The following is a 25,084-nucleotide window of genomic DNA, read 5'->3' as shown; positions in this document are numbered from 1 at the left end:
AAGGAAGTTCTTTACACTTACACTTTGAAGTCAAGTTAGAAAAACATTAACGGTTGGAATCAGAAGCTGTGCAATTTGCATAATAAATGCACCACACAGTAACTTTAGTGTCTTATGGTTTAGTACTTCTGTAGGTAAGCCCTACAATTTAATCACAACAGGCCAAAAGTTCATGTATTGCCTGTATTGTCTGGCCATGAGCTGGAGCACCCTGTGATTGGTATGGGATAAATTTATACGATGGAGAAGCGCAGGGACAAATTTTGCTAAAGTACTTCTTGTTCCAGCATTAAGATGGTGTCATTGGTCACAAAAATGACACAGTCAAAACCATCTTCATACTTGGGGGACAGCAAGTGTTAATATTATGATAAAATGTGTTCAATCCAAGACTTTAAAAAATGGAGAGCAGGACATCACTTTATATTATGATGCTTTATTTTCATTTCACCAGATTCTTCTCAATACGCAAAACAAATTATGAGACTGTTTCAGAGCAAGACATCTCATATATTCACAAATGCACATTTATATAATCTTACATTCCAATGTGAAAACAGATACCAGAATGTGGAAAGCAGTGGTGGTATGTTATAAACTTGTCTCAATATCAGTTTACCTATTGTACTTACTTTGGGAAACCAGATACACAGAAACCACAGGTCTGCTTTCTAAACAAGAAAGACTGCCAAAACTTCAGTGTCAAAATAACTCTCATAACATGAAGTGGGACTGTTTACATTTATCAAATTAAATAAAATACAATTTTGTTTTTTTGATGAAGATGATGAATAACCAAACAAACAGAATATGATAATAAGAGTGTAGCTGGATTTGTAGATCAAGGCAGTCATGTACCACACAGATCACAGGGACAACATGCTCTTGAAAGCAAAACGATCACTATTTGGACAGCTAAGTTGTACCATTTCAGTTGCTTTTATATTAACTTATGTTTCAGTTGGATTCTAGAAGATTGTTAGCCAAGAGTCACTTCCTGCAGTTGAACAATTTAATCCAACTCCTATCACTTGGCAGCAGAATCATCGACCCACAAAGAAAACTACAAGTCTGTCACTGAAGAAGGGTGACGGACTTTGGGTTAATGTTGGGAGCTGGCTCATGGACACCAGTCTCCAAGAATCCAACCTAATGGGCACTAATATAAAAGTGGCTTCTGTTTTATTTTTAAACCCAATTCCCAGTAACATAAACAATTATTGTCCTCTTCTGGCCATTAGCATTTCTCTGATGTTGTCTTCTGCATCTTTCACACTGCGTTCCAAATAAGATTTCCGTTGCTGTTAAGAAATAAAGAGACAATAAGCACAGAATTAGTTTGGTTTATGGTATCCTGATTTAGTTTTTCCTATTAATATTTATAAAGGAACCACAGCAATTGCCAAATCCTTTGGCAATTGAATTATCTGTGATGAACAGATCTTGGGTCCATACTTGAGTACACAGATTAAAACCCACTGCCATTTCACACATGTATTTCATTGACTGTTCAGCTGCAAATAGAGCTGGCTCAAATATTAATAATTCCGAAACCACAGGATATGCAACAAATTACTTTGTTAGAAGAGGAAAATTCCTTCCTTTAAATGTTAGCATCAGACTTCATTCTATCCATGCAAACAAACTGGAATTTTTGCTAATGAATAATTTACCTGTGGTACATACCTTTCTAATCATGATTAATATATAAGCACCATAACAGAAAAGCACAAAACATGTTTTGGGTCTTCCTTTGTTTTTCCAAAATGGCAGCCAGAATATACAATATTATCAATATTCTCTGGTGTAATGTTGGCTTTTTTTCTATCTAAGTGTATACTTATTGTTTTATCTTGTTAATCCATGTGACATTACTCATGCTATTTATCATCTATATTGTTTTTTCAGTCTCAGTCAGCTCAATTTTGATATTATGCAGACCACCCAATTCCTGTTTTGCTCACTTAGCTGTTCAGCAGTGCTGGAAAGTTCCTAATACTCCAGAAATAGATTTATTATTAACCAGACAGTGAAAGCTACCCACCCACAGTATTCTCCTGACACTGCAGAGATCTGAAAATCTTCATGAGCGCTGGAGAAGCAGTTGCTCCACATGCCTACATAAGGTGGACTTAGTAAAATATGGCCTTGCTCTTCTACTTTTCTTGGATGGCTATAAACTTTGTCCAATTGTCCCATCATTTCCTGAAACTTCATAAAAGTTCATACAACCAAAGTCATTTGGCCTTCATTAATACCTCTGCGTGAGCTACAAGGAGTTTCTAAACTTAGCATCTTCATAGAATAGCAAAGATCATGAACTCAGTGAATGAGTAACTGAACCTCAAGCTACTATCCCCATAAGACAATAACCTGGTTCTCTAATACAAATAGTATTACAAAAGTGTGAATTATAGTTTCATAGAATCATAGATCCCTACAGTGCAGAAGGAGGACATTCGGCTGATTGAGTCTGCACCAACCACGATCCCACCCATGCACTGACCACTATCCTATTCCCAAAACCCCACATATTTACCCTGCTAATCCCTCTGACATTAGGGTCAATTTAGCATGGCCAATCAACCTAACCTGCACATCTGTGGATTGTGGGAGGAAACCGGAGCACCCTAAGGAAACCATGCAGACACATGGAGAATGTGCAAACTCCACACAGACAGTGACCCAAGGCCAGGCTTGAACCTGGGTCCCTGGCACTGTGAGGCAGCAATGCTAACTTTTAGCCACCATGCCACCCGGTGACTAAAAACTAAAGGCATCGTCAATAATGCACTAGGAAATAGTTATAATTACTTTGATTTTTTAAAAATATGCCTTCCTAAAGAGTGGTGTATTTAATTTTATGCTTTTAACTCTATAAAATTTTATAGTGGATCTGGATAAAATTCTAAACCAAGTACAAAAGTTCAAAGTGCAAAAGTTAGTAGATTCCTTCCATATAACATACTCCCATAGGATTTATTCCCACAGAAAATTGGGAAAGGTAGTATTTCTACCTTATGTAACTGGACTAGTAATACAAAGACCTGAACTAATAATCCAGAGACAGAGTTCAAATCCCATCACGGCAGCTAAAAGATAGATATTCAATTAATTAAATAAATATTAAATAAAAACTTCTGGCCTAATATTCCACCTGGAATGACAAAGGCAGCAGATGCAAGCCAATGCCACCACCTGCAAGTTTCTTGCCAAGCAACACGTTATCCTGACTTGGAACTATATCATCACTCCTCCCCCCTCACTGGGTCAAAATCCTAGAACTCCTGTTAGGAACAGTCTATAATTTTTAAATTGAATATAAATATATTTGTGTATTAAGAAAGGCAAATTGATTTCAGTTCCATTTTAGATTGTTTGTAAGTCTTGGTGCCTGGGAGTTAGAATAGATCCCTGACTGAAAGGAATCTTTGCATAGTAATAGTGGTCAAATGACATGTTGTTGTTCGTCCATTGTCGATGAGGACCTCAACACCATTAGTCATTATGAGGCTGGATGTGGTGTGCCCGATAATGACTGATCAGGCCAATTCGGGCATGGAATGTCCTGGCACATATTGGACAGACTTGTGTAGACACTGTAGTTGTAGCATTGGTGGCTCTGGACTTGTGCAGCTCGCACTTAAGTTGTGCTTCAGCAATGCACCTTGCTTCATAAGCTTAACAGCCCTTGTGGATGAGGCAGCACAGGAGGAGTGGTTTTGTGCCAGCGTTTCCCAGGTGGTCATGTCTATTCAAGCGACCTCAGGGAGGCCTTGAGTGTGTCTTTGTAACGTTTCTTCTGCCCTCCATGAGAGCGTCTTCCAGCAGAGAGTTCCCCAAAAAGGAGCTGCTCGGGTATGCGTCGTCTGGCATATGGATGATATGACCTGCCCACCGGGTCTGCGCTCTCATCAACAGTGTGTGGACTGATGGTAGACTTGCTCTAGAGAGAACTCCAGTGTTTGGTATTTTTTCTTGCCATCTGATGCATAATATTCTGAGAAGACAAGTCATGTGGAAATGACTGAGCTGTTTTGCATGCCTTCGATACACAGTCCACGTTTCACAGGCATACAGGAGGGTAGTGAGTACCATGGCGCTGTAGACCTTCAGTTTTGTTGCTGGGCTGATTCCTCAACGTTCCCATACAGTGGAGCACAGTATACCGAAAGCAGAACTTGCATGACATAGACACAAGGAGTAGATAGAAGAAAGGATTCAGAGTGTGTGAAAGAATGAAAGCATGGATATTCAGCTCTTCAGAAAGAAAACATTGCAAGGATATGGGAGATAGTAGTTGAGTGAATAATCACTTATAGAACTCAGTAAAGTGATTAGTTTCGCAAAGGGCCTACAAGCAGACTGAGTTAATCAGAATCCACAGAATTCCTACAGTGCAGATGGAGACCATTGAGCCTGCACTGATTCTCCAAAAGAGCATCTTACCCAGGAAACCAGCACTCCCCACCCCATCCCCACCACCTCTCATCCCCATAACCTCACGCATTTCCATTGGCTATACACCTAATTTATACTACAGGGCAATTTAGCAAGGTCGATCCACCTAACCTGCACATCTTTAAACCAAAGCACTCAGAAGAAATTCATGCGGACACAAGGAGAATGTGCAAACTTTACACAAGCGATCACCAAGGACCAGATTCACTCCCAGGTCCCTGGTTCTATGAGGCAGCAGTGCTAACCAATGTGCCATCATGTGGCATCGGATGTCCCGGGGAGAGAGATGCGGACTGGGTGAAAAGCATTGACTGAATATTCAGAAATTCACTGGATGAAAACAATCTGCAGCAGCATCAATCCCAAGCAAGAAGCCTATACATGTCAAGTACCAGCTCTTCAATGGTTTACATGTCTGAAAAGATATTGCTGGGGGAAAGGAATAGTCGGAATTGGAGGCATCTTCTTGATTGTATTAAGGTCTTTCCAACCTATTTTTCTGGTGTAATATAGTTCTTATTTCCTGTTTCATAAATATTTTATTCTGTGTTAGAAGTTCATCAAGACCAGCTAATCTTTTTATATTATTCATTTTCTTATGTTTGTAATTCAGCTGCTACTTTGAAGTGAATTATAAATAAATTGAATTATACACACATTTACTTTTCCTACACTTTTCTGCTGTGTGTTCTAACCTTACTGTTAATGATATATTTTCCTGTGCCCATGCATACACAAAGTTGGCACTCACACAATCTCACTCAGCTAATTAATTCAGTTTCCTGCCTCCGAGGCACTCTCTGGGTTCTGTAACACTATTAACTCAACAGAAAGACATTCAGCAGAGAGACTGGTGAGACTGGTAGACAAATTCGAGAAAAGTTCAAAAGAAAGGCGACGTCAAAGACAGAGATTAGAGAGGGGGTTTCAATGTAAAAACAATGATCAACGTGAATAAAAACATAATGAGTACAATCCAGCTATGCCAAAAAAGATGCAAAATATTATTCAAAGATTTAAATAAACAGCACTTTCCTTACAAATGTGTCTTTTTTTGCCCTATTCAATGATCAATAACAGAATTCAACAGCTTCATAGAAATATCCACCACAGAATAAGATCAGTTATCCAATCAAGCCCATATAAGATGTCTAAAAGAATTACCAATTAGCTCCACTCCAATCCTGTCTCTTCAAAGACCTGCAAATGTTTCACTTTTTAAGAGAGCCAATTCCCTTTTGAAAGTTAATGCTGGATCCACTTCCATCATATTTCAGGCAGCAAATTCCAGATCATAACAACTCACTGACTAAACAAAGAATTCAACTCTCCCATGGATTTTTTGCATTATCTTACATGTAATACATTATTTGCTTAGCTGCTATAATACTCCTGTTAATATAAATCAGAACATCATAAAAGTCATGAGAAACACCATACAAAATACATGAGTTAGTACTTAAGTATGGAACTGAAAAAACGTATTCTTGATCTTGCTCCTTCAAATATCTAAGTGTAGCTTGTGTGATCAAGGAACCTCCCAGCTTATTCAACCTCAAAAAATATAACCCACTGCACTGAGATTTTCAGAAAGCATTTAATAAGCTACCACATCAAAAGTTATTGTGGAAAAGAAAAGCTCATGGTGCACGGGGTAACATATTGGCATGGATAGAAGGTCAGTTAGGTAATAGCAAACAGAGTAAGCATAAATTTTCTGGTTGACAAGATGTGATGTGCCACATGGATCAATGCTAGAGCCTCAGTTCTTTACATGTTACATAAATGATCTGGATGAAGGGGCTGAAGGTATGGTTTCTAATTTGCTGCTGACACAAAGATATATGGGAAAGTAAGTTGTGAAGAGGACATAAAGAGACAACAAAAGAATATAGATAGGTTAGATGAGTGGACAAAGATCTGGCAAATGGAGTGCAGTGTAGGAAAATGTGAAATAGTCCATTTTGACAGGAATAATAAGAGAAACATTTATCTAAATGGTAAGAGATTGCAGAGTTCCTAGATGCATAGGGATCTGGGTACCCTAGTTCATGAATCTCAAAAGGTTTTTATGCAGGTACAGTAAGTAATGAAGAAATCAAATAAGATGTTGTCATTTAATGCAAGGGGAACTGAATGCAAGAGAAGGCATGTTATGTTTCAGTTATACAGGACACCGGTGAGATCACATCTGGAGTATTATATACAACGTTAGTCTTCTTATCTAAGGATGTAAATGTGTTGGAAGCTGCTCTGAGGTTTACTAGACTAATAGCCGGAATGGGTGCATTATCTTAAGAAGAAAGGCTGCATAGACTAGGCTTGTATCTGTTGGAGTTTAGAAGAGTGAAAGACAAGTTGATTAAAACATAAAAAATACCAAGGGGTCTTGACAAGGTGGACTTATTAGGGTGTTTTCTCTTGTGGTCCAGGGGTCACTCACTCAGACAGAGATGAGGAGAATTTTTTTCCCTCAGAGGGTCATGAATCTTTGGAACTGTCTTCCTCAAAAGGCAGTGGAGGGAGGATCTTTTAATGTTTTTAAGGCAGAGATAGATGCGGTGTTGTTCATCTGTAATCGGGCGACTCCGAGGTTGAGGTTATCTAACTGCTTGAAATCAGGAGTTCTGGGCTGCTGCAGACAATGCTGATCAGGTGTCCTCACTAAGCTGCGCATTGATATGGTGTCCCCAGAGGAATCCAGGAACACTGGGTTGTGTAGAGAGGGAGAGATATATTCTTGATAAGCATGGGAGTGAATAATTATCAGGGCATAGGCAGGAATGTGGAATTGAGTTAGAATCAGATCAACCACGATCTTATTAAATTGCAGTGGAGCAGGCTCGAAGGGCCAAGTGACCGAAACCTGCTCCTAATTCATATGTTCAAGTTAGTCCTATACTCATTGGAATTTTGAAGATCAAAGGGTGATCTTTTAGAAACACACAAGATTCTGCAGGGAGGTTTACCAAGTTAATACCTGGTATGAGTGTGTTGTCTTTTAAGGATAAATTGGAAAATGTGGGCTTATTTATACTAGAGTTTAGAAGAATGAGGGGTGACTTTATTGAAGTAATAAGATCCTGAACAGTACTGAAAGGTAGATGTTGAAAGGATTCCTCCTGTGAGACAGTCCAGAAGTAGGGGGTGCCGTTTCAAAATCAGGGGTCAGTCTTATATGACAAAGATTAGGAAAATTATTTTCTCTCAGAAGATTGTGTGACTTTGGAACTCAAGGGGTGCAATCTTAGCGCCCATTCACACTACGCTCCCACTGCAGACAGAGAATTTGGCAACAAGCTAAATCTCTGTTCACTGCAGCAGGATGGGAAAAACCTGCTGATGTGAACAGTCAGAAAATTCCAGCCCGTGCCTCAGAAGGTGGTGGAAGCAGGGTCACTGAATATTTTAAAGGCGGAGATATGTAGGTTCTTGTTAGGCAAATAATAAATGGTTATCGGGGGTAGGTGGGGAACGTGGAACTCAACACATACAGATCAACCATGTTATTATTGAATGGCAGATCTGGTTTGAAGGGCCGAATGGCCCAATTCAGCTCCTATTTCATATGCTTGCATTCTTCTAATACAATCATATCTTTTTCATGTAAGGAGATCACAACTGTGCATAGTCTTCCAGATGTGATCTCACCAAGGTCCTGTACAGCCGCAGTAAAACTTCCCTACTTGTATATTCCATTCCTCTTGCAATGGATGCCAACATTCCATTCGCTTGATCGCTTGCTGTACTTGCATAGTAATTCTTTGTGATTCATGTAGCAGAACAATAGGGCCCTTCTGTACCACCGCATTCTGCAATGTCTCACCATTTAAATAATGTACTGCTTTTCTATTTTTCCTGCCAAAGTGGACAAGTTCACCATTTTCCCATATTGTACTCCATCTGTCAATTTTTTGCCCATTCACTTAACCTGTCTGTATCCCTTTGCAGACTCTGGATTACTTACTTTCCTATCTATCTCAGTGTTGTCAGCAAATTTAGCTACCCTTCATCCAAGCTGTTATGTATATTGTAAATAGTTGAGGCTCCAGCATTGATCTCTATGGCACTCCATTGGTTACAGCTTGCCAACATGAAAAAGGCCCATTTATCTCTACTCTCTTCTTCCTGTTAGCCTTTATCCAGGCTAATATGTTACCCCACACTATGTTCTCTTGCCTTGTGCAGTGACATTTGATGTGGCATCTTATCAAATGCTTTTTTGGAAATGCAAATACACTATATCTACATAGAATCAAAGTGTAGACGAGGCACTTTTGCCCATCATGTCTGCATCAATACACAAGAAACACCTGATCTCCCACCTAATCCCATTTACCAGCACTTGGCCCATAGGCTTGAATGTTATGGGGTGTCAAGTGCTCATTCATGTACTTTTTAAAGGACATGAGGCAATCCGCTTCCACCACCCTCCCAGGCAGTGTATTCCAGAGCATCACCACCCTCCGGGTAAAATAGATTTTCCTCACATCTCCCCTAAAGCTCCTGCTGCTCGCATTGAACCTATGTCCCCTTGTGCCTGACCATTCAAGTAAAGGGAACAGCCACTCCCTATCTACCCTGTCCATGTCTCTCATGAGCTTGATCAGATAGCCCCTCAGTCTTCTCCGCTCCATTGAAACTCAACCAAGCCTACCACTTATCTGCCCATTTGACCATCCAGTCTATATCTTCTTGTAGCCCATGACACTCAGCCTCACTGTTAACCAACTGGCCAATCCTTGCATCATCTGCAAACTTACTATTCTTAACCCACCACATGGTCATTTATGTCATGTACTTAAATGACTAGTAATTTAAATACCCGCATAGGAAGGCCTCTGGACACTTGCTACAGGTTCCCTTTTATCCACCTTGCCTGTAATTTCCTCTTAAAACTTTAACAAATTAATTTTTCTTTCACAAAACCACGTTGATTCTGCCTGATCACATAATGATTTTCTAAGTATTCTACCATAAATTCCTTAATAATGTATTTTAGTAAATTTCCTGTGACAGATGTTAGGCTAACTGGCCTGTAGCTTCCTGCTTTCTGTCTCCCTACTTTCTTGAATATAAGTGTTACATTTGCTATTTTTAAATCCACTGGGACTCGTCCAGAGTCTAAGCAATTTTTGAACATTATAACCTATGCAACTACTATCTCTGCAGCCACTTCAATTAAAACTCTAGGATGAAGACAATCTGATCCTGGGGACTTGTTGGCCTTTAGATCTAATAGTTTTCCCAGCACCCTTTCTCTAGTTTTACATTTCTCCCTAATCTTCCACAGTGAAGAAAGACAAAAATGCTTGTTCAACACTTCAATTTTCTTGCTTTCCTTTATCAATTCCTCAGACTCTCTAGAGGACCAATGTTGGCTTAAGTTACTCTATTCCTATTTAAATACTTGTAGAAACTTAGCTCATACTCTATTTTCTCCATGTAGTTTGTTTAGTCAATCTTTGCTGGCTTATAAATTCTAACCAATCTTCTGAGCTACCACTAATCTTTGCTGATTTGTACTGTTTCTATCCATTTCATACCATCCTTAATTTCTTTATCCAACCATGGACAGTGCATCCTTCATGAAGAGTCTTGCTTTCTATCTGGGATAAATCTTCGCTGAGAGTCATTAAATATCTCCTTAAAAGTCTGCCACTGTTTCTACTGTCTTACCTTTTAAATTAGTTTCCCAATTGACTTTAGCTAGTTCTGCTTTTATATCCTTATAATTAACATTATTCACCTTAGACCCACAATTCTCCCCTTTAAACGGAACATGAAATTCTATTACATTATGATCGCAATCCCCTAAAGGTTCCTTTAACATGATTATTGATTAATCCTGTCTCTTACCAGGTCTGGAATAGCCTCGTCCCTGGTTGGTTCAAGAACATGCTCTTGAAAAAATTGTCCCAAATACACCCTATAAATTCATCTTCCAAATCTGAGTCATCCAATCTAATTGTAGATTGAAGTCACTCAGGATTATTTTGTTACCTTTCCTACCTCATTTATTTCTTCCAGTATACTTTGTCCTACTGTGTATCGACTATTAGGGGACCTATTAAGTATTCAGGATCGACACAGAGCAGTTGCTTCCCTTGATTCATTTCAGTCTGAGATGAGGAGAAATTTCTTCACTCAAACGGTTGTGAATCTTTGGCATTCTTTGTCGCATAAGGTAGTGGATATTCCTTCACTAAGTATATCCCAAAGCTAAGATGACAAGACATTTGGTCTCTCAGGAAACTAAGGGATTTAGGGAGCAGGTGAGAAAATAGAATTGAGGCAGATGATTAACTACGATCATGTTAAATGGCAGAGTAAGCTTGTGGGGTTGAATGATCTGTGCTCCTATTTATATTTCATAGTTATGCACTCACAATTTAAATTAATTTAATCCATTTTACAATACCTCGTGTTTCAGATTTTTTTAAAAATCGTGTTCCTTCTCCATTTTCTTATGAAACAATGTTCAATACTGGAAGCCTTTCATTTTAAAGAACTTTAGTTGTTATCCAGATCAGTTAGATGATATACATGCCCATCTCTTGTGTGTCAGTAGGGGGCAGACTTATTTCAGGATTATATAGCATATAAAACTTAGAAATATTGTTGCGACAGTTCCAGAAAAAAGTTTGATGTAAAATGGATATAAATGTACCCGTGAGTGCTCTGTTGTTGACCAGCAAACACTATTTTAAAGAACTTCAATGCTAAGCGAAACATGAAAACTGTGAATATCTTACAAAATATTTTGCAACAATCTTTCCAGACCTATTACGACAGAGCTCATACAACAGAACTTATGAAGCAACATTACAGACAGCAGCATGGTGGCACAGTGGTTAGAACTGCTAACTCACAGCGCCAGGGATCCGGGTTTGATTCCGGCCTTGGTTCACTGTCTATATGGAGTTAACATGTTCTCCTTGTGTCTGCATAGGTTTCCGCCGGGTGTTCCAGTTAGGTGGGTTGGCCACGCTACATTTCCCCTTAGTGTCTTAAGATGTGTAGATTGGGGGGATTACAGAACTGTCAATATCTTACAAAATATTTTGCAATGATCTTTCCAGAACTATTATGACAGCTCATACAACAGAACTTATAAAGTAACATTACAGACAGCAGCATGGTGGCACAGTGGTTAGAACTGCTAACTCACAGCGCCAGGGATCCGGGTTTGATTCTGGCCTTGGTTCACTGTCTATATGGAGTTAGCATGTTCTCCTTGCGTCTGCATAGGTTTCCTCCGGGTGTTCCAGTTAGGTGGGTTGGCCATGCTACATTTCCCCTTAGTGTCCTAAAATGTGTAGATTAGGGGGATTACAAGTAAATCTAGGGGGTTATTGGGATAGAGTGGGGTAGTGTGTAAGATGCTTTGTCAGAGAAGTGGTGTGGACTTGATGGATCAAACGGCCTCCTTCTACACTGCAGGGATTCTATGGTTCTATGAAATTGTGACTGGAGCACCCCCGTCGGCGTGGGTTTCCTCTGGGGAACCGGAGCGCCGTGTCTGCGTGGGTTTTCTCCGGGTATTCTGGTTTCCTCCCACAGTCCAAAGATGTACGGGTTAGGTGGGTTGGCCGTGCTAAACGGACCCTAGTGTCAGGGGGATTAGCTGGGTAACTATGTAGGGTTCTGGGAATAGGGCTTGGATGGGATTGCGGTTGGTGCAGACTTGATGGGTTGAATGGCCTCCTTCTGCACTGCAGGGATTCTATGATTCTATTCTATTCTATGAAGTGAATTAAAGGAGTTTTTTGTAATAAGGAAAGGACAAACTTATATTGCTCACTTAATCAGCTCTTCATCTATGTCCCTTATTTCCCTAAAACTACTCTTACTACTTTTATTTTTCATCACAATTTTCCCATTTCTGTTTCCCATCATTGGAATATAGAAACAGCTCTGTTAAAATGGAAATTTTTGAATGGTAGAAAGCAGAGAGAAATTAGCTGTATTATTCTGATCTGAACTTTTCTGGTCAGTAGCAACAACTTAAATCAATTCATTCAGGCTCAACTAGCAATATCATTATGTTCCAACATAATTTAAGATCCCAACAACTTGCAAGAAATGCTTTCAACTCCAGGATTTTCTGTTTACTGTAATATGCAAGCTGCCTGCATGAATGGGCAATGTACAAAATCCATCTATGGAAAAGAAATTGGATGCAAATTGCTTATAATTTTTTTTTCTTTTTCATGTTCACACCCACACAGGCTCTTTGCAGACTCAACACTCCTCCATACGGCAAAAGTAGATTTTATAAAAAGTGCTGCATTTTTTGTGTGTAGGATTAGGCACAATTACTTTTTGGTTATTGTACAAAAGTATAAAATTCTAACTATATACAAAACATGGATTTACCAAACAATACATGGTTTAAAATATTTATTCTCTGACATATTTCAGAAGCATTTCAACGAGATTTTGTAAACTGCACAAAATTAAACTAGAAAGATCTGCTTATCAAGCAGAAGCGTAAATCATAATTGCAATTTCATTCGAATGAATCAAACTATATTTTGTTCCAATTATATTAAAGTCAGTCAGAAAGAAAAACAACTTTTGCAAATTAGAAAGTTAAAGAGTATATTCATTTTTGTGACTTTTAATAATTTCAAGCAATGAAGAGTGCTCATTAGGGCAGATTAAAATTCTGCAATTGCACTTCCTTGGTTTTAATGAAGATCAAAGAACAATCCGGCTGACCTTTGTCAAAGGGCAAGCAATTGGAAATTAGCCAACCCAGTTCCACCAATATGCATTCAGCTTCTTTCCACACATCAAATTCCTATTTAACATTCCCACCCAATTCTTCCGTGATGCAACTTCACCGACTAGTGACAAAGTCAGGTGCTGAGGTGTCAGCCCAACCTACAACCATATATGGAATTTATTTCCTGCTGAAGCCTCAGAACATTGTTTTGATGACTTATCACTAGATGAGTAAAAACTCACATACATGGGTGAGATTCTGTGGCATTCACATTTTGTAACCCAATAACGTGTCAAAGTTTATGACAAGTCTGTACAACAAATCCATGCTCACCTAATTAAAATCTCTCTGCAGTTGTGATCTAATTTACAACAGCTGCTTGTGTGGTTAAATGTGAAATAGGTGTGCTGTCTACCTAACAAAGGAGACTGATCAACTAACTACATCTCAATCGTTCTAAAAAAGACTAGTTCAAACTTCAGCCAGTGCATTCCACCACCAAATGAGCACATTTATGAATCGTTTACAAGTCAAACTCAGGCTCCAGGGCACTAGGAAGTGGAACAAAGGGACCTTGGCGTGTTTGTACACGGATCTCTGAAGGGGGGAGGGCATGTTATTATGGGGGGTGGCAAAGGCATATGGGATACTTGCCTCTATCAATTGAGGCATACAGGGAAGTCATGTTAGAGTTATATAGAACTTTGGTGAGGCCACAGTTAGAGTACGGTGTGCTGACAGATGGGATTAGATGGGAGTTCAGCTGTTTTTAATGTGTCGGTGCAGACTCGATGGGCTGAGCCAGGGTGGCACAGTGGTTAGCACTGCTGCCTCACAGCAGCAGGGACCCGTGTTCGATTCCTGGCTTGGGTTACTGTCTGTGTGGAGTTTGCACATTCTTCCTGTGACTGTGTGGGTTTACTCCTGGTGTTCCGGTTTCCTCCCACAGTCCAAAGATATGTTGGTTAGGCGCATTGGCCATGCTAAATTCTCCTTCAGTGTACCCGAACAGGTGCCGGAATGTGGCAGCTAAGAAATTTTCACAGTGACTTTATTGCAGTGTTAATAATGTAAGCCTACTTGTGACACTAATAAATAAACTTTAAACGGGCTTTTTCTGCGCTGTATGGTTCTATGATTCAGTGAGTTCACATTTTTGCATTTAATGTCGGAAAAGGACACCGGATTGAATTCAGAACTCCACTTCAATTTCAGATCTGAAGCACAAACTAACTTAGAAAAGATCATTGCCCACTTATCAGATCACTCTTGTACTGATACAGTCGGTTCCATCCTATTCTGAACCAGCTCACAGAAGCTTCATGTACAGTGCATTCCTTGGCTGTCATGCAAAATGCTTATGCATGCTGGATGATTTAAGGAAATGTTAAAAAGTAAAACGCACACTTTTAAACAAGGTTTTGCAGCCAGAAAGATAACCAGAGGGAGCTGGGAAAGCTAGAACAGACGTGCTGAGGAATGGCTAGCAGCCATATCGTCAACTCCTAAAACTGCAGTTCATGGAGGTAGGCCAACAAATATACTAAATTCAAATGAAATTGCAGCCTATGAAATCACTTGTTTCCCAACGTGAATCACTGCATTCAGGAGAGGTTGGGAGAAGAAGAAAGGAAAAACATTAATAAATAATAAATGCACGGTTTAATGACTAAGTTTAAAAGTCTTGCTGTGTCTTAAAATATTTGTTGAACATAAGAACATAAGAAATAGGAGCAGGAGTAGGCCATCTAGCCCTTCGAGCCTGCCCCGCCATTCAATAAGATCATGGCTGATCTGTCGTGGCTCAGTTCCACTTTCCCGCCCTCTCCCCATAACCCTTAATCCCCTCTCTTATCAAGAACCCATCAACCCGCTTCTTAAAAATATTTAGCGAGGCAGCCTCCACCACTTCAACGGGCAGAGAATTCCAGAGATTCACCACCCTTTGAGTGAAGAAGTTCCTCCTCAACTCCGTTCTAAACCGCCTCCCCTTTATCTTGAGGCTGTGCCCCCTAGTCCTACTGTCTTTTTTGAGCGGGAAGAGTCTCTCCACCTCTATCCTATCCATCCCATTCATCATCTTATACGTCTCAATGAGATCTCCCCTCATTCTTCTAAACTCCAACAAGTACAAGCCTAGTTTATTCAGCCTCTCCTCATAGCTCAACCCCCTCAACTCCGGTATCAGCCTAGTAAACCTCCTCTGCACTCCCTCCAAGACAGACTTGACAGTATAATTGCACCAGGAATTCTACCTATGGGTAGAAGTCACAAAAAAACAGAAAAGGCTGGAGATACTCAGCAGGTCAGGCACCATCTGTAAAGAGAGAAACAGAGTTAATATTTCAGTCCGAATGCAAGTTAATCAACCTCAAACATTAACACTGTTTCGTTTTTGGTTTCTTCAGCATCTTTTGTTTTTATTTGATTTCCAGCATTCACACTATGCTTTGGCAGTAAAATTTGCAATGTTTACAGTCAATTTATTTGAGTTATACTTATTCATTTTGTTCACATTTACAAAAAAACTTTAAAATTAGAGCATCATTGCCATAAGGCAGAAATTATTCATTTTTTGGTCTCTTTTGGTGGATAAATCATTTCCTGTCAATTGTAACTACCACCTAGGTTTGAAGACTTTAATCATGCAATGACTAAGTTATTACTCAACTATACTTCCTCCATGTACGCCACGTAATGAATAAAATATTATTCTGACTGATTGAAATTGGTTACACATTTTGCTAGGAACACTGATGTGGAAGTACCAATATCTATAAACTGAATCAAATTACAGAAGGGCACTGTAAAACTTATTGAGTGTTGGCATAATTGCAGAATGGATTCACTATGACTGATACAAAGAAGGCCACCACATCGAAATTATTCATCTGCTGTTTTTTCTTCTTTCGAAGAATAACCACTTCTTCCCAAAGTCACAACCAATTTGGTTTTATTTCCAGAATTCCTAACTCAAATCAAAATTAAAGTTCACTGAAAAACTAAATGCAACCCTTCCAAGCAAGCAGAGATACTTATGTGAACTTTTGCATCTTTTGCAACATGTTAAGAAATTGAGTTAATACATAGTAGATTCTAATCCAGCTCAGACTGAGAGGATGGAAATCTTGCTCAGTCAGTAAGTATTGCACACCAAATGAGCTACAGGAAACTCATTATATGGGCATTGGTCCACACCACTGTCTCCAACTGGCACGAAATTAGCAATGTCATTTCCAAAAAAGACATGATGCCTGGTGTGGCAAATGGGAAAATATCATACTGATGCAATAATGGTAGCCTTTCTGAGGCTGGGCTGAGGCACAATAGAGAGAGCATTTTAAGCAGCATTGAATTACCTTTCCTGGGAGCGCATGATGCTGACACTGGCAGTCAGATTTTCCACTTTGGACGTGGGAACAAATGGAGGCAAACAAAAAATAAAATGGTGGCCAATTGGAAACATTCTCCCCCACCCAGCCCCAAAAAACATACATCCTATCTTCACCAAACAATTTCCAATGCTTGCCATTTTTACCAGCGCAAGAAAGGGAGCAGGTCAAGAACCACATACACTGTGATGTAGAAGTTACTGGTCCCATTTGAGAAGCAGATATTTCAGGAGTTCTATACTTTTCATTGAGCCACATTTTGGAAGAGTTTCTAAATGCAGAGCAGGGTTATGTACTATGGATAGAAGGTGGGAAAGGTATAAAATGTCAGTAAAAATGATGCTGTCATTTTGACAATTAAAAACTGCATTTATTAACATGAGTAACGACGGTTATGTGTTTGGAGAAGATAAGTGACCATTAAATAATATGGTTGCCAGGTTGTTATTCCTGACAACTAGCAAACTGAGAAGTGATTGAACAACATTGTAAAAGTGGAAAAGCATCTGATGCATTTGAATAGATAATCGACTGGATGAAGTGCTATTCTGAATTATGTAATATTGAAGACTAGCCCAATGTGACATTCAGAGCTAATTGTTTAAACACTTCATATAGCTTTCATTCATTTTTTGAACAGCTCGGCCATCTGTTTGGCTGTTTTAAACCTTTGAAAGACGTATTAGATTTCATCTGATTTCAAAAATAATCATGGATTATGTAATGCAGTGTTTATTTACTCCACTGGCCTGGGAAATGAGAGTCTGATGGCTTTGGCAGATTTATGAGCTTCTTGGCAGAATAATGTTTTGAAATGCCTATTCAAACCATGTTTGCTTTTCACAGAGTTATAAATTTTTCAAAAGCTTTCAAATGTTCCTATTGAGGGCTTGTGAGGGTTGCTTACATAGTGAATATTGGGAGACCGGATGGGGGAGTAGGGGGTGAGGGAGAGATGGATTTCTGGGTGAAGAGGTAATGGGGTGAAGGAGTTGAGGGTGAGGGAGTATTGTACTGATCTGAGGATCTAGGTGCACGTGTCTGGACTGGAGGTGGTCTTTTTAACCTTGCTGCTTTGACATTCACCCACCTCCGTTTCCACCCTCCAAGCCCTGCTAGCCTGCACTGTAGGGATGGAGACAGGATCACAATCTCAGCAAGATCCCTGACTCCCAATTCTCACCTCAATAATGAAAATCTGGCCCATAAATGCCAAAACTTAACAGCATTCATTCTCAGCATTAACAATCCCTATTCTAAAAAACATTCATTTTATGATTAACATCTACACCTTCATTATTTCTTGTGACTTGTAGCTTTTCACATATTTTCTTGACCTAGCTCCCAGAGAGCAAACAGTGCCTAACACAGTCTGCAATTTCCAAGACGTAGAAGCTAAAGTAAGAAAGGCCCATGTTAAATCAAGAGTTTTCTGCAAATTCCATCATACAATAAAGAAACTCTTCAGTTTCTAGCGTCCTTGGTCAAAATAAGGATATTAACAAATAATGTCTTCATCAGTCCAGGCCAGCTATGAGTGGGAATGGCTGAGCTCTGAGAACCAATGAATATTTGTCATCAGAGAGAAATGCCTGTTAGGATGCTGAGGTTTGAGGCTCAATTTTCAATAAATTACGTAGTAAACTAAGCTTACACTGGTTGAATCATACTTCAATGAATCCCAAAATTTGGCAGATGGTATGAAGTTTGGGGGAAAAAGTGAAATAACTCTGTTACATCTACAATCCTTGAGCACCGGCCTGTGGTTACTGACACACCGTCTAGCCTCAGGAAAAAGTGAAATGAAGGTCAGACTAAGATCAGACTATTACATCCTCCACAATTATAAACTTGTTCCACCGGAATTTTCTATCTCACAAGCATGAACGACCCACTTTATTGCTGAGTCAATCTTTTATAAACCAGCTCCTTAACACATAGAATCATCAGTTGATACAGCCACCAAATTGAGTTTGGCACTAGATTTTTTAATGTTGCTTGGAGTACAACTGCAAAAACCGAGCAGACGGATCTGATGAGGTGAACAGAAATCTGACGACTCTGCAGACACTGGGATCCAAGGAAGCTGCTTCAAAAAACATACATCCTATGTCCACTCTCTGAAATTATTTTCCAAGCCTGCATCACATTCCTAATTTGTTCACTCTACTCTTAAAGTTTATTTAAAGTTTATTTATTAGTTACAAGTAGGCTTATATTCACACTGTAATGAAGTTACTGTGAAAATCCCCTAGTTGCCACACTTCGGCGCCTGCTCAGGTACACTGAGGGAGAATTTAGCATGCCTGATGCACCTAACCTGCACACCTTTGGACTGTGGGAGGAAACCTGAGCACCTGGAGGAAACCCACAGAGATATGGGGAGAATGTGCAAACTCCACAAACAGTGACCCAAGCTGGGAATCGAACCTGGTGCTGTGAGGCAGCAGTACTAACCACTGTGCCACAGTGCTGCCCATTCAAACGTTTTCTTAAAAGCAGTCAATTTATCTGTAATTAAAATAGATACAAGATCAGCAGAAAAGATATTCACAATAACCCACAGGGTTTCAAAGAATTATTAATCATCAAGGCAAGAATCGAGGATGCTGGAAAAATTTAGCAGATCTGGCAGCATCTATTAGAAGAGGAAGTAAAGATAATGTTTTGACTCTCTAGTAGAAGATGCAACAACTTCTCCTTTACCTCCTCCTCCTCACGAAACAACACTCCTTTCAGGTTAAGCACCAGGGAGTGCAGAGAAGATTCACTAGGCTGATACCGGAGATGAGGGGGTTAGCCTATGAGGATAGACTGAATAGACTGGGTCTGTACTCGTTGGAGTTTAGAAGGCTGAGGGGGGATCTTATAGAAACATATAAGATAATGAAGGGTATAGATAGGGTAGAGGTAGAGAGATTCTTCCCACTTAGGAAGGATAGCAGGACTAAAGGGCACAGCCTCAAGATGGGGTGGGGGGGGGGGGTGGGCTGCAGTTAAGGAGGAACTTCTTCACTCAAAGGGTAGTGAATCTCTGGAATTCTCTGCCCGTTGAAGTGGTGGAGGCTACCTCGCTAAATATATTTAAGTCACGGGTAGATAGGTTTCTGATAGACAAGGGAATTAAGGGTTATGGGGAGAAAGTGGGAAAGCGGAACTGACCCACTTCAGATCAGCCATGATCTTATTGAATGGCGGGGCAGGCTCGAAGGGCTAGATGACCTACTCCTGCTCCTATTTCTTATGTTCTTATTATGTTCTTATGTGTCAGTGTCCAACTCCCACTTTCCTCATTTTGGTCTATTGTATTTGCTGCTCTATGTCAGGGAGATTAAACACTGACTGGGTGGCCATTTTGCAGACCAACTTTGCTCAGTTCATCAACACAACCCAACCTCCTGTTGCTTGCCATTTTAACACAGCATCTTGCTCTCATGGTCAAATGCCGGTCCTTGGCCTGCTGCAGTGCTCCAGTGAATAAGCTGGAAAAGCAGCATCTCATCTTCTAGTTGGGCATGTTGCAGTCCTCGGAAGTCAACATTGGGTTCGGCAGCTTTAGATTGTGAACTTGCTCAAAGCATTCAATATGTGAACTCTGCTTTCTCTCCTATCAGATGCTGTCAGACCTGCTGGGTTTATCCAGCATCATCTGTTCTTGTTTCAGATTCCAGCATCCAAGATAATTTGCTTATTTTAACCATTACAGCCCTCATTAAATAATTTGAATAATTAAGCACACGTATATGCCATAGGGGCGGCACGGTGGCACAGTGGTTAGCACTTCTGCCTCACAGCTCCAGGGGCCTGGGTTCCATTCCCGGCTTGGGTCACTGTCTGTGTGGAGTTTGGACGTTCTCCCCGTGTTTGCATGGGTTTCCTCTGGGTGCTCCGGCTTCCTCCCACAGTCCAAAGATGTGCGGGTTAGATGCAATGGCCACACTAAATTGCCCTTGGGATGTGTTGGTTAGAGGGATTAGCAAGGTAAATGTGTGGAGTTGTGGGGATAGCGCCTGGGATGGGATTACTGTTGATTCAGACTTGATGGGCCAAATGGCCTATAACTGTACTGTAGGTTTTCTATGATTCTATGATATATGTGCTTCAATTAGAAAACCACTCCCAGGGACTTGAAACAGTCCTATGTAAAATATGGAATAATTATACAGTGCTTTATGTATTTTTATAACTTGTAACCTTCATCTCCCACATAATCCAGCCTTATTAATACGTTTTCAAGCACCATGTCTTTTTAAGTTCACACACAGAAAAGCACATGACTCTCACCCATCAGTGTCAAGAAGAACATGAGCCCTCTGCTATTAGTACCACAGATTATATACATTTGCTATGTAAAATCTACAACAGCTGGTACGAAGAAATATCTCTGATTAGGTTTGGGGTAAGGAAGGAGAAAGAACCTGAGCTGGCTGATCCTCTAACTCAAAACTATATTCTCGTGCTCTCCCCCCAGACTCCTTGGTCACATCTATCATGTGTGTTGTGTTCAATCACAGGTTGCAAGTCAATTCACACGTACCTCATATAAATGAATGTAAGAGTATAGGATAGACGTTACAAATTTTTAATCTAATCTTTTATAATAAAATTGATGTAAAAGGCAATGGAATCATGTGGCTTTAATCTCTGAGCAAATACCTTGAACCTCAAACTTCTATCTGCTTTAAACAAAAACCTACTGGTCCCTAACCAGATCATACCAAGAAGCTAATGGCCTGGTAGAACTTTCAAGTAATCTTACTTTGTATCCATTCAAACAAATTATGACATTGCTGATCAGCACAACAGAATGCAGTCCAAGAATATGGTGCTACGAGCAGTCAATTAAGTTAGTATTAACTGTTTAATTTTACACAGATGGTGCACGTTAACTGGGAATTCACTTACGCTCCCATAAATAGGAACAGGCCAAAACTCTGATGGCTAGGTTATGAGGTGCATGTTTGTAATGTGTATCTTTGCAAATAACTTTGCATTAAAGTTGATTCCAATTGTAACCCTCATTGCTTCGTTTCCCCGATAGAACACGTTAGCAGAGAAAGGTTGTTTAGGTGAAGGTTGAAAATTAAGGGGAAAATAATGAGAAAATTAAAATCCTAAAGGACACTGTGGAAAACGGCATGAAGCAATTGTAAATTTGTCAGCTAGGATTGCCTTTTGATGTTTTTGAACCACAACATTGGAACTGGAAGAAAAAATCTAGATACGTGGGACGCCGGTTATGTCGCTGCCAAAGGGAAAACAGGGTTGGCGTGGTCATTTCTGACAAAAAAGTAAAATTTATAAGTATTTTGAGAGACACGTGCCTGTCATTTGAAAAGTGGTGAGTGTTTGGATCTTCCATGATAGTTCTTGGATAAAATCTACAAGAAAAATCATCTGCTACATGCCTATGAGGCATGGTCAGAATCTGATAGATTTCATTCTAAAGAAATTTATATCACGGACTTTATATTGTATAATAAATTGATGAAATTCAATTGGATAGATACGAGGGTTTAAATTACTGGATTGTGCTAAGATGTATCATTTATATCGGCAAATAGTTCCACTTGGTGCTTTATTCTCAGAGGATGAAACTAACATAAGAACATAAGAAATAGGAGCAGTAGGCCATCTAGCCCTTCGAGCCTGCCCCGCCATTCAACAAGATCATGGCTGATCTGAACTGGATCAGTTCCACATTCTCGCTTTCTCCCCATAACCCTTAATTCCCTTGTCTATCAGAAACCTATCTACTTGTGACTTAAATATATTCAGTGAGGTAGCTTCCAACACATCAAGGGGCAGAGAATTCCAGAGACTCACCACCCTTTGCGTGAAAAAGTTCCTCCTCAACTCCGATCTAAACTGCCGCCCCACCTTATTTTGAGGCTATGCCCTCTAGTTCTGCTATCCTTTCTAAGCAGGAAGAATCTCTCTACCTCTACCCTATCTAGCCCCTTCATTATCTTATATGTCTTTATAAGATCCCCCCTCAGCCTTCTAAACTCCAACAAGTACAGACCCAGTCAATTCAATCTCTCCTCATAGGCTAACCCCCTCATCTCCGGTATCAGCCTAGTGAACCTTCTCTGCACTCCCTCCAAGGCCAATATATCCTTCCACAAATGCGGCAACCAAAACTGCATACAGTACTCCAGTTGCAGCCTCACCAGTAGCCTGTACGTTGCAGCAAGACCTCCCTGCATTTACATTCTATCCCCCTCGCTATAAAGGCCAACATTCCATTTGCCTTCTTGATCATCTGCTGCACCTGCAGACTGGGTTTTTGCGATTCGTGCACAAGGACCCCCAGGTCCCTCTGCACCATATCGCCCTTTAAATAAGAAACCCTCCTACTATTATTTCTACCAAAGTGGATAACCTCACATTTGCTAACATTATACTCCATCTGCCAGGTCCTCGCCCACTCACTCAGCCTATCCAGCTCTCTCTGCAGAATTTCCGTGCCTTCCACACAATTTGCTTTTCTACTCATCTTCGTGTCATCAGCAAATTTCGTTACCCTACGCTCAGCCCCCTCCTCCAGATCATCTATGTAAATTGTAAACAGTTGAGGTCCCAGCACCGATCCTTGTGGCACTCCACTAGTCACCAACTGCCAACCAGAAAAGCACCTACTGATTCCAACTCTCTGCTTCCTATTAGACAACCAATCCTCTATCCACGCTAACACCTTACTCCCAACTCCGTGCACCCTAACCTTTTGCAGCAACCTTTTGTGAGGCACCTTATCAAATGTCTTCTGGAAATCTAAAAACACCACATCCACCGGTTCCCCTCTGTCTACCGCACTAGTCACATCCTCTTAGAAATCCAATAAATCCAATAAAATGAACGCTGTTCACAGCCGTCTGAGGAAAAGATCAGTTGGATTCAAATGTCTGCAACTTTAATAAAATTCCTTGTGAATCAGTCATTTCATTTAGCTTTCATGGAACATTCCATGGTAACATGAAAAATAGAGGATTTAATGATTGCCAAGTTTCAAATTGGTCCAATACTCACATCCACACAATGGAAGAATTAAAGGCAAGCAGAACAAGGATGCAAGTACCTTCAGCAGATCTGGTTCTAACAGTAGAAGGCAAAACTAAAACACAACAAATGGGTGAACGAAGCCCAGGAATGTCGCAGGGATAGTAAATGTGCCCTTCAGCTGTGATTTGAAGTGTCATTGTGTCGTGAACTGACTAAAATGAAGAGGGAGGATCTTGGAATAGTAAAGAGAATTCTAAGGAAGGTAATGAGATCAATTTTAAGCCTGTGTTCGCCAGAGAGAGGACGGCGATGTGGACTGAAAACCCAGAAAGAATCGGAAAATGTGACCCTGTCCGGGGAGATCACATTCCGCAATGTTCTCCGCCCCTTACTGGTGACATAGTGAGGTTCACACCCACATTGAGCGAGAACCTTATTTTAATGTATTATATTAAATTTAAATATAATTATCAGTCCCCCAGGTCATATGCTGATCCCTAGTCATATTTTCAAACCTTGTGGACTCTTGATATCATGTCATTCACTCATTGATTTGTGCTGGTGGTGAGGTAGCGGACGTGGGACTGATGGGGATGCTGGAGAGGGGGCAAAGGGGCTGATGCTGACGATGAACGTTTTGGGGGTGCGGGGGGAACAATGGCAGTGATGACTGTTCGCAAACAGGCGGGTTAAGCGATCCGATGGCGATGATGATAGTTTGGCAGGGAGAGTCAGATGGTGGTGACGACTGTTATTGGGGTTGGGGCGTGGGATGCCACCATCTCTCGGGAGATGTGGAGGAGCCCCGGAAATGTCCATGGAGTTGGGGGCAGGGGGGTTAACTCTGGAGAGAAGCATGCCCGGTTTTTACTCAGACCTTGACACTTTGTCATTTTTTGGTAAAATTTCTCCCTGTAATTCCATACAAATTATACTAGACAAGCATTTTAGTCTTGTGATGAAAATGTTTTAGTCACAATCCTTCAACTGTGCAGTACTAGATAGTGCTTGAATGTCAACAACAGGTGGGGTGGATTGACTTTAAAAAGTTTTGGATAGCAGGGTTGACATAAGAAATATAGAAGTACTTCTTGCTTTATGTTTGGTGATGACAACACATTGAAATCATCAAGAGAGTTTGTAATTCCATGTAAAGTAGCTGAAGAAAGCCATTTTATAATGAGATACCTTCTATGAAAAAGGCACAAATGAAACTTGTCATGGAGCATGATAAGGAAGTCATTAGGTTGGACAAGCTGCAGTTATTCTCCTTGTAGCAAAGGAGATTGAGAAGATGATTTGACATGTACAAAATTGTGATATATTTAGATAAGGCAGGAAAAGAGATGCTGCTCTCATTAGCTGACAGTACAAGGACTAGAAGACACAAATTTAAGGTCTTAGGGAAGAGATGCAGGGGAGTTGAGAAGTCTCCACAGCATAAAGACTGCATGGATTGCTACTGCCCAGTAAATCATGACCTTAGTCTCAGGTTTGA

At 40.3% G+C, this 25,084-nt stretch overlaps 1 protein-coding gene across 1 annotated transcript in view; it reads right to left on the bottom strand.

Annotated features, from left to right (window-relative positions):
• Positions 1–416: 416 nt before the first annotated feature.
• pfdn1 (prefoldin subunit 1) overlaps positions 417–25,084 on the bottom strand; it is a 90,940-nt gene continuing 66,272 nt past the window's right edge. The window contains exon 4 of the mRNA XM_080201094.1: positions 417–1,301. Within this exon, the coding sequence (XP_080057220.1) occupies positions 1,218–1,301 (84 nt within the window). The 3' untranslated portion in view covers positions 417–1,217. The remainder of the gene's footprint in view (positions 1,302–25,084) is intronic.

This window comes from Carcharhinus amblyrhynchos, chromosome 13 (assembly GCF_965287045.1).
Source record: "Carcharhinus amblyrhynchos chromosome 13, sCarAmb.v2.hapA, whole genome shotgun sequence".
In the NCBI taxonomy this organism is placed as follows: domain Eukaryota; kingdom Metazoa; phylum Chordata; class Chondrichthyes; order Carcharhiniformes; family Carcharhinidae; genus Carcharhinus; species Carcharhinus amblyrhynchos.
This window is presented reverse-complemented; position numbering and strand designations above follow the sequence as displayed.